Source organism: Cervus canadensis, chromosome 7 (assembly GCF_019320065.1).
Source record: "Cervus canadensis isolate Bull #8, Minnesota chromosome 7, ASM1932006v1, whole genome shotgun sequence".
In the NCBI taxonomy this organism is placed as follows: domain Eukaryota; kingdom Metazoa; phylum Chordata; class Mammalia; order Artiodactyla; family Cervidae; genus Cervus; species Cervus canadensis.
This window is the reverse complement of record NC_057392.1, coordinates 35,412,978-35,423,729: the sequence shown is the minus strand read 5'-3', so window position 1 is coordinate 35,423,729 and position 10,752 is coordinate 35,412,978. Positions and strand designations below refer to the sequence as shown.

The 10,752-nt window shown below is 37.0% G+C and overlaps 1 protein-coding gene across 2 annotated transcripts in view; it reads right to left on the bottom strand.

The window, feature by feature from the left end:
• Positions 1–703: 703 nt before the first annotated feature.
• The window catches only part of ATP6V1A (ATPase H+ transporting V1 subunit A), a 58,552-nt gene continuing 48,503 nt past the window's right edge, over positions 704–10,752 (bottom strand). For both annotated transcript variants that reach the window (XM_043474869.1, XM_043474870.1), the window contains exons 12-15: positions 7,863–8,066; positions 6,513–6,607; positions 4,836–5,007; positions 704–3,057 (exon numbers count right to left, since the gene is read on the bottom strand). In XM_043474869.1, the coding sequence (XP_043330804.1) occupies positions 2,965–3,057; positions 4,836–5,007; positions 6,513–6,607; positions 7,863–8,066 (564 nt within the window). In that variant the 3' untranslated portion in view covers positions 704–2,964. The remainder of the gene's footprint in view (positions 3,058–4,835; positions 5,008–6,512; positions 6,608–7,862; positions 8,067–10,752) is intronic.

Here is a 10,752-nt window from a genome sequence, read left to right as displayed (position 1 = left end):
AATTCCTGGAGCTTGCTCAAACTCAAGTCCACCGAGTCAGTGATGCCATTCAACCATCTCATTCTCTGTCATCCCCTTCTCCTCCCGACTTCAATCTTCCCCAGAATCAGGTTCTTTTCCAATGAGTCAGTTCTTTGAATCAGCTGGCCAAAGTACTGGATCTTCAGTTTCAGCATCAGTCCTTCCAATAAATATTCAGGATTGATTTCCTTTAGGACTGACTGGTTTGATCTCTGTGCTATCCAAGGGACTCTCAAGAGTCTTCTCCAACACCACAGTGCAAAAGCATCAATTGAAATAAAAATATTCATAAAATGCCCTGTGAACACGCTACATTGGATCTTAATTAATTTGCCTTGCAAAACTATGAATTACAAAGCTTTAGTTCATTTTCCAAAAGTAGAGATGAGAACACTGTTTTCCTTTCATTTATAACTCTATTTTTAGGAACCATTCATTTTTTCAATTTAAAGTAATATTCTGAACGCTATGTGATTCCATGTACTACATCTTTCAATCACAGTGGTATATGATTATAGGACTTTATGCAGTCTGTAGTGAGGGTCCCAATTCAACTTCATGATCTTAAGCAGAAAGAGAAAAAGAAAGAACTTTAAAAGTTCATACTGAAAACAAGCCAAAATACAACATGACACTTCTTTTTTAAAGCAGATCTGGCCACACACCCCCAAAAAGAAAAAAATTTAATTTAAATCCACTTTTTATTCTTTCATAGATTTTAACAATTATACACAACTTTTAACATAAAGATAGTGAAACCTCAAGGATAAGGAGGCAATACACATGACCTCTTCTATTCACTCTTCAGGATGGAAAGTTCCAAAGGGTACAATGTGTGAGATTTAACACTGGAAAAATACACATGTAACTTGTTAACTGGCTCCACTTAGGACCAGACACAGCACAATAAATATAGAACTGAATCATCTTTTTAAAAGATTATTGTAACTTTGACACATTCTTACTAAAGAAACTGATCAGTGACTACTGTGAAATTCTACAACATACAGATGAAGGGACACTTAGAATGAGGCTCTGAGCGAAGTTTCTCTAGTAGCTTCATAGCCACACCCCAACCTTCTTAAAAAGGAGTAAGAATGTATATTGCAAATTCAGAACAACAAAAGACAACTTGGTCAAACTTTCTTTGCCATATCATTCATTACTACCACAATCCTAGTTTGCTGGTAGATTTAAGGTAGGAACTGAAAGTTTTTTGAAATTCTTTTAATTTCCACTGGTCTTAGGGCCTCTAGGTAGGAGACCACACTGGAAGCAAACTGATTAAGCAGCACCATTATGTCCACATCTCAACAAATCACTGCATAATTTTTATCTTCCAATACTCCGAAAGGTTAAAGAAGGATACTTATCCTGAATAGCAGGCCACTATAAGAAAATGCAATCTGTAAGAAACAAAGCTGAATTCTCTATTGACTGCATCTTTCCTTAATAGACCAAGAGAAATACATTACTTAAAAACTTAAATAACAACATACTGAGGTGTAACATAAATAAATGCTATTATATTTCAGTATTTGAGATTGTTGAACATGTTCACATACCCTTTCCTCTTCCCAAAGAGGAAGCAATGGCGCCAGCGTGATTGGTCAGAAAGACTTCATGGGAAACTGATGTTTTTAGAGCTACCCTACAGTGTGCCTTATCACACAAATGCAGAAACTATTATTTTAAAACATATACTTAAAAGATAGGCAGAAATAATCTTTTTTTTCACATAACCCAAATTCTATTATCTTGCATCTGCTGATTTTAGAACTAACTTCATTCCTATGAAACAGAATTGGAACTGTTATGCTCCTACAGCTACAGATATTCTGGGAAATCTTTTGAGCCAGTGAATCATAAAATCACATGAAAGAACAGTGTTTTCTACAATCAGGAAACTGGTTGTTTAAAGGTTCAATAAGCGAACAAACATGCAAACATGTGACACATGTTATTATCTTGTAAAAACATAATGCCACTCTGGCCCCAAGAATCACCAAAGCCCAACTGGTCCTTAGAGGTGCAAACAGCCTTTAACCACTACAAAATATATTCCTGTGGCATTTTTCTGCCCATCACACTGCCACATGATTCTCAGAAGCTTAGCCTTCTAAGATGTTTGAGGGAAAAAAAAAAGGTGTGATGTAAATCAAGTTCTCGTGATTGTTTTAAATGTAATTTTAAAAAGAATTGCCTAGTAATGTAGTAGAATAGTCCTTGATACTGAATTTTTCCCCGTGAAGTAAAATGGGCTTTAACAAGGTGATGTTAACCTAAGTTTGACCATCTGGCTCTTTTTTCACTTTTTTAGAGGGCACTGATTCATCTACTGTGCTGAGTCCCACAGAAGCCTGCTTTAAAAACAGTATAGTTTTCAACAGTTTCCCACAGATATTCTTGATTTATACTGGAGGAAGCAACACATAATCAAAACATTAATCATTCATGTTTTTTAAAAAAGCAATTATTTCCTGCAAAGCAGTTACTTAGCAAAATGCTAAACTGCAAGTAAAGTCATTTCACAAAGTACCTGTCAAAATGTATAGAAGTCTGGCCTTCCAACCCAAATCCACTGCAAAGAGAGTAACATGCAGCAGTCCTGTTTACAATTTAATAGTGATGAGGAAAGGGTAAACCTAGGACAAGGAGAGACGTCACCCTACATACAAGTTTACAGTAGTGTAGCCATTGTATATCAAATTTACTACATTCACCACTTTGGAGAAATGTTCAGGGGGGCCCTTCAAACACTGGAACAAAGGAATGTTTGTTTTATATAAGACCTATCAAATACATAGGGAAACAAATGATTACACACAGAGGCACTAGTCTGAAACCTGCACAGTAAAGAAGCAAAGGGTCCAAGATGAGAAATTTAGGAAAATATACACATATGAGAACTTGCTGAGGAAAAGGAGGAGAGAAATCACAGTTCTAATCTTCAAGGCTACGGAATGCATTCTGCATATCTTCAAGAAGTTGTGCATAGTCGGCCTTGATCTTCGCCTCACCATCTTTCACTGGATCCTGAAAAAAGACATTACAGAATTCAATTTACCTTTGGAAAATAATTTTTGTGACACATAGTGAGTTATTTGTATTTACTGTATTTGAGCAGGAGGTTAAGTGAGATGCACTAGTAAAACACAAGGCAGGAGGCAGGATTAACCTTATTTTCTTTCCTTTAAGGGTAAAATGCATAAAGGAATAGTCTAACCATAAACAGAAGACAAAATTTCAACTTTGTGCCCTGCCTGCTAACTGTGTTCAACAACCAAAGGATTTACCCTTGACAATATGCAAAATATTAGGAAACTATGCAGCAACGCATATTAGATACATTCCTCTTTGTATATACAAAGTTGGAATTAATTTAATAAAAACAGAATTTACTATTCAGGGCCTGGCATCATCATGCTGGGACATGAAATAACCTCAAAATGCACCCCATTTAAAATCTGTATAGAAACCCACTTAATTGAGTAAAATGTACAAAAGAGACTTTAAAGTGTTTAAGCCCTCTGATCCAATCATTCTACTTCTGAGAACAAATATGAGGAAGATACACAAACCCAACTGCATTAACAAAGTTGTCCATACCAAAAACTTCCAAATGCCTAAGAAAAGGAAAATATTCTTCAGCCACAAAATAGTGCTACAGAAAAATACTGAATGATACTAAAAAATAACAGATGTTAATTTGATACAATGTACCTGTAAACATAAAAATTATAGCACCTTTAGTTATGTTACCAGAAGTCATCATTATTACATTATTGCATATCATTTTTATCATTTTCCTATGAATGTGTAATTTTTAAAAATAAAATTTGGATCAAATTACATGTGGAATTTCTTTGCAACCTGACTTTTTTTTCACTCATTATACCATAACCATGTCCCTGTGTCTTTGGATGTTCCTTAAAAAAAAAGATGTATGATGTTAATGCCTTCATAATATTTTTGTTGTAAGGTACATGGCACAATGTACTGCTGGCTCTGTTCACTTTTGGATGACATTTACGAAGTTTGATATGCAATCTTCTACATGTATCCATATCAAGATCTCTGATTATTTCCTTGGGTTATCAGTTTTTAAGTGGAAAGACAGGACTCAAACCATGTGGATATTTTAAAATTCTTGATACAGTGAGTATCTATTTGTACAAATTTACTCTCAATCCTAACATACACATTCAAAGAATCCGTCTCAGTATCTCAACAGGAGATTAGTAACTATACTTGGATATCATGATTTAGAAATAAATACAACTCGACTGATCAAGTATTTTAAAAACAATCTTACAAAAAAATAAAAATAAAAACAATCTTACACATTTGAGTTTCCACCAATAATTTCACTTAATTATCTATTTATGTCTTGTGCGCTTCCCAAGTAATGAGAGTCTACTTAAAAGTAAAAATGATGTGTATAACAGGATACTTAAAATAACTAGGCAGCAGAAATCATTTCAAGAAGGAGCATGGAGTTTAGACAGACAGCAACAAGCATTTGAGGTGAGCTAACTGCTGCTTAGCAATGATTTTAGTTCTAAACTGCTTGGTGGTTAAGACAAAAGGGAAAACATGTCAGCATTTATTTTAGACATGACATACTATAATCTTTATCACTAGAATTCCTATTTGAACACAGCTTTGAGGTCTGCTCTGCTTTTACATAACCCGAGCATGTGTGAAAATGATAAATGCAAGTTTCACACACCAAGTTTGAGAACCAAATATTTCAAAAAAATCAAAAAGAAACACTTCCTACTAAAAAAAGTTTATGGTACAAACAAACATACCTTGAATTTCATGGAGGAAAGCTTATAGAGGATCTCCCCCATGTGCTCACGGATAATGGACCATGTGATTTTATTGTCACTCTGGGCAGTGGTTTCAACAGCTCTGCGGGCCATATCATAAAATGCGATCATGTTGGACAGCATTCCCACTGTCTTGTAGAATGGGCAGAACCTAGGATAAATGAAAGTCAAAATAATAAAACAGAAAATCGAAAGCAAGTTCATACTTTTTATTTCATCTGTGAAATACCAGAGCATTGGTTTATTTATTTAGATATGCATACTACTTATGTTTATGGTATGATACTTAAGGAATGAAAAAAAAAATAGTGGAAAAGATCAGAAACACTTAACCAGAGTTTTTGGACAGAGATGTCTCAGGAATATGGGGTGGATAGAGAGATGGAGCCATATGCGTTCTTTTATTTAAGAGTGATGTTAATTTTTATCTGAAGAACAATAAAACAGTACTGCTACAATCTAATGACTCTCTGAGAGAGTGTTTGTGTACAATGCAGTTAAAGCAGTAACCCAAATGGAAAATAACTAAGTTGTAAAGAGTCCCTTGTGATAGTTAGTTAAGGTTGAATAAATAATAGGAAAGCAGGGAACTGTAATTTCCTAGAGCTAATAAGCAGCCCCTTTCTCCACTAAAAGTGTCCATTTGCATTTATACATACTTTTTAAATAAAGACACAGAAGTTAATATTCAACTGAATCACATGCATTCTAATAAACTTTCTAACACATTTAAACTTATTTGCATACACAATTTCATGTACACTCTCTTTTCAAATAATTTTCCCTTGTGGAGCTATCTTTGTGTGGCTGGTTCCTAGAGTTTCTGCCTTACTGATTATATTGTCATATTTCCTGCTTGTCCTATATTCTGCTAATCTATTTGTTTCTACAGTCTTATATGGGGCCAAATATGATCTGAGGGAGGAAAAGTTATAGACTATGATGAAAGGTTCAAATTATCTAAGTTTAAAAGAAATGGGAAATTTTTGGCCATGGTAGTGAAAGTGAAAGTCACTCAGTCGTGTCCGACTCTTTGTGACACCATGGGCTGTATTGTCCATGGAATTCTCCAAGCCAGAATATTGGAGTGGGTAGTCTTCCCCTTCTCCAGGGGATTTTCCCAACCCAGGGACCGAACCCAGGTCTCTCGCATTCCAGGTGGATTCTTTACCAGCTTAGCCACAAGGAAAGCCCTTGTAGTAGCAGAGATAAATAACGAAAAAACAGAAAGCGTTGGGCAGGAGTAATAGGGACTGGTGAGGTGTCCAATAGTAGAAAGAAAAAAAACAGGACTCTTGGGCAATGGAGCACAAAAGTTTTGGCAAAGAGTAGAAGAGGTATGGGCTGTCACAACATGTAGTGAGTAAAGCTTCTGAAGGAGGCAGTGATTCCTCGGGCTCTGTACACTAAGCCATAATTTAATTTAAGCTGGCTGGATAATGAGTGAAAAAAGTCATAACTTGGAAAATGAGCCAAATCAATATAAGGGAACATATTGGATCATTAGCTGCATGCTATAAAAATATAAAATAAACCTATACACTGAGTCTGTGTGTGTCTGTATGAGAAAAAAGGCTGGTGGGCGGTTAACATGCATGTAGGCAGCTCCTTCTTCAAAACTTGATAGAATATCCAAAGAAAATCAGGCTAGGTTACCTGTCATAAGGAGTATATCCATTTTGTTGAAGGAAATCATCTTTGATAAGTTTTGCTACCTCCAGAGTGATTTTATCTGTTTCTGCTAGAGAAGCCTAAAAGAGGAAAAAATATATTTTTAGAAATTAACTGCCACAATGTGGGACCAATTGTTGCAATTAATTAGCAACCATAAACCAAGTAATCAAAACATGATCACCTATCATTAATAAATTCACCTAATTGCTTCCTGATTTTCTCGTGTTGTTTTCGTTGCAAAAACTATTGATATAATGTACATCTACCACCTTAACCATTCTAAGTGTAGTTCAGTAGGTTAAGCATGTTCACACTGCTGTGAAATGACTTCCAATACTCTCCACCTTACAAATCTGAAACTATACCCATTAAACAACTCCTTTTCCTTTGTCCTCTGGACCCCTGGTAACCACCACTCTATTTTCTGTTTCTATGAATTTGACTTATTTATTAACATAATGGTCCCTCAAGGTTCATCACGTTGTAGCATGTGTTAGGATTTTCCTTCCTTTTCAAGGCTGAATAATATTTCATTGTGTATGCATATGTGAGTGCATGCACATGTGTGTTGGAAAGGACATCTCTGTTGCTTCTACCTTTTAGCGCTTGTAAGTGCTGCTATGAACATGGCAAATAGACCCATGATGTGTTTTTTTTGAAACACCATACAGAAAGAGAAATGCCTACCCAATCCTTAGCTGTTCTAGTTATCCTAACTCAGGCACCAGAGGTGTGAGGGAAAAAACTTTCAGATGACTAGTCTCAGCCACCATGACAGCAAAAACTATATGAGGGGACCCAAGAAAGACTGCCCAAGTAAGACCACCAACCCCAAAATCATGAGCAATAAAGCACTATTTAAGCCACTAAATGTCAAAGTGGTTTGTTATTCAATAACAGATAATAATCCATAAACAATAATCATCTTTCTATTTTCCACAATACAAGCAGGCCCCTGAAATATTTGCTGAATAAAGGAATAATCTACAATTTTCTTAGTTTAAAAAATATTTAATAAATACTAATTTTTCCAGGCAAGAATCTGCCTTTCCAAGGTTCTGTTTGTCCTTAAAAAGCTCCAGTGTGGACTTCCCTGGTGGTACAGTGGACAGGAGTCCGCCTGCCAATGCAGGGGACACAGGTTCGATCCTTGGTCCAGGAAGGTTTGACATGCTGCAAAGCAACTAAGCCTGTGTGCCATAACTACTGAAGCCTGCATGCCTAAAGCCTGTGCTCTGCAACAAGAGAAGCCACTGCAATGGGAAGCCCATGCACCGGAATGAAGACCCAGTGTAACTCACAGACTGTTCTGCACAAGATTTTACAACTTACCTTTCCCACCAGCTGTACAATTTCTGCCAAGTCTTCTTCTTCCTGAAGAATCTCCTTAGCTTTGGTCCTCAGAGGAACGAACTCTGTGAAGTGTTTGTCATAGTACTCATCCAAGGCACGCATGTACTTGCTGTAGCTGATCAGCCAATTGACAGAAGGAAAATGCTTACGTTGAGCTAGTTTCTTATCTAAGCCCCAGAACACCTGATTTAAGAACAAAACCAAAAACAAAACACAAAGATTTTTCTTAAAAACAAATTTTTAAAGTATTGAAGCATATTTGTTTGTCCTAACTATGGAATTCTATACCGTTTTGGTCAAATTATTTATCTTTTTAGTATATACCAAATATAAATGAAATAGAATAAAACTTGCAAACAGAAAAATATTTCTTTTAGTTTCAATATGGATTGTTGTTGTTCAGTCACTAAGCTGTGCCTGACTCTGCAATCCCGTGGACTGCAGCACACTGGGCTTTCCTGTCCTTCACCATCTCCTGAAGTTTGCTCAAACTCATGTCCATTGAGTCACTGATGCCATCCAACCATCTCTGTTGCCCCCTTCTCTTCCTACCCTCAATCTTTCCCAGCATCAGGGTCTTTTCCAATAAGTTGGCTCTTCTATGAATCAAACTTTATCTGGATTTCCTTAACAGTTCATCAAATCTGACAGCAAAAGATACTGACTCCTTTGAAAACTGGTATGGTACAATATAAACATATGAACCAGAAAATGCTAATTATGACAGACACTTCACTTTAAAAATTAAAACCTCCAAGTGTTCTGAATAAATTCAGTTGCCGATCATTAAGAGCCAGTCCTCAGAGGTCTGACAGTCATTTTCAGTTCAGTTCAGTCGCTCAGTCGTGTCTGACTCTTTTCAACTCCATGGACTGCAGCACGCCAGGCCTCCCTGTCCATCACCAACTCCCTGAGCTTGTTCAAACTCATGTCCATCACATTGGTGATGCCATCCAACCATCTCATCCTCTGTCGTCACCTTCTCCTCCTGCCCTCAATCTTTCCCAGCATCAGGGTCTTTCCCAATGAGTCAGCTCTTCGCATCAGCTGGCCAAAGTATTGGAGTTTCAGCTTCAGCATCAGTCCTTCCAATGAATATTCAGGACTGATTTCCTTTAGGATGGACTGGTTGGATCTCCTTCCAGTCCAAGGGACTCTCAAGAGTCTTCTCCAACACCACAGTTCAAAAGCATCAATTCTTCAGCAATAAGCTTTCTTTACAGTCCAACTCTTACATCCATACATAACTACTCGAAAAACCATATCTTTGACTAGACAGACCTTTGTTGGCAAAGTAATGTCTCTGCTTTTTACTATGCTAGGTTGGTCACAGTTTTTCTTCCAAGAAGTAAGTGACTTCATGGCTACAGTCAGTATGCAGTGTCTCCAAACTAAAAAAAAAAAAAAAAATAAAGCCTCTAAATGTTTCCCCACTATTTGCTATAAAGTAATGGGACCAAAAGTCATAATCTTAGTTTTTGAACATTGAATTTTAAGCCAACTTTTTCACTCTCCTGTTTCACTTTCATCAACAGGCTCTTTAGTTCTTCGCTTTCTGCCATAAGGGCGCTATCATCTGCCTATCTGAGGTTTTTGATATTTCTCCCAGGAATCTTGATTCTAGCTTGTGCTTCATCTAGCCCAGGGTCTCTCATGATGTACTCTGCATACAATTTCAAAAAACAGAGTGACAATATACAGTCTTGACATACTCCTTTTCCGATCTGTAACCGGTCTGTTGCTCCATGTCCAGTTTTAACTGTTGTTTCCTACCTGCATACAGATTTCTCAAGAGGCAGGTCAGGTGGTCTGGTATTCCCATCTCTTTCAGAATTTTCCCATTTCTTTCACAATTTTCCAGTTTGTTGTGATCCACATAGTCAAAGGCTTTGGCATAGTCAATAAAGCAGAAATAGATATTTTTCTGGAACTTTCCTGCTTTATTGATGATCCAACGGATGTTGGCAATTTGATCTCTGGTTCCTCTGCCTTTTCTAAATCCAGCTTGAACATCAGGAAGTTCACAGTTCACATATTGCTGAAGCCTGGCTTGGAGAATTTTGAGCATTACTTTACTAGCGTTGTGAGATGACTGCAACTGTGCAGCAGTTTGAACATTCTTTGGCATTGCTTTCTTTGGGATTGGAATGAAAACTGACCTTTTCCAGTCCTGTGGCCACTGCTGAGTTTTCCAAATTTGCTGGCATATTGAGTGCAGCACTTTCACAGCATCATCTTTTAGGATTTGAAATAGCTCAACTGGAATTCCATCACCTCCTCTAGCTTTGTTCGTAGTGATGCTTCCTAAGGCCCACTTGACTTTGAATTCTAGGATGTCTGGCTTTAGGTGAGTGATCATCCCATTGTGATTATCTGGGTCGAGAAAATCTTTTTTGTACAGTTCTTCTGCGTATTCTTGCCACCTCTTCTTAATATCTTCTGCTTCTGTTAGGCCCACACCATTTCTGTCCTTTATTGTGCCCATCTTTGCATGAAATGTTCCCTTGGTATCTCTAATTTTCTTGAAGAGATCTCTAGTCTTTCCCATTCTGTTGTTTTCCTCTATTTCTTTACATTGATCACTGAGAAAGGCTTTCTTATCTCTCCTTGCTGTTCTCTGGAACTCTGCATTCAAATGGGAATATCTTTACTTTTCTCCTTTGCTTTTCACTTCTCTTCTTCTCACAGCTATTTTAAGGCCTCCTCGGACAACCATTTTGCTCTTTTGCATTTATTTTTCTTGGGGATGGTCTTGATTCCTGTCTCCTGTACAATGTCATGAACCTCCATCCATAGTTCTTCAGGCACTCTATCAGATCTAATCCCTTGAATCTATTTGTCACTTGCACTGTATAATCATAAAGGATTA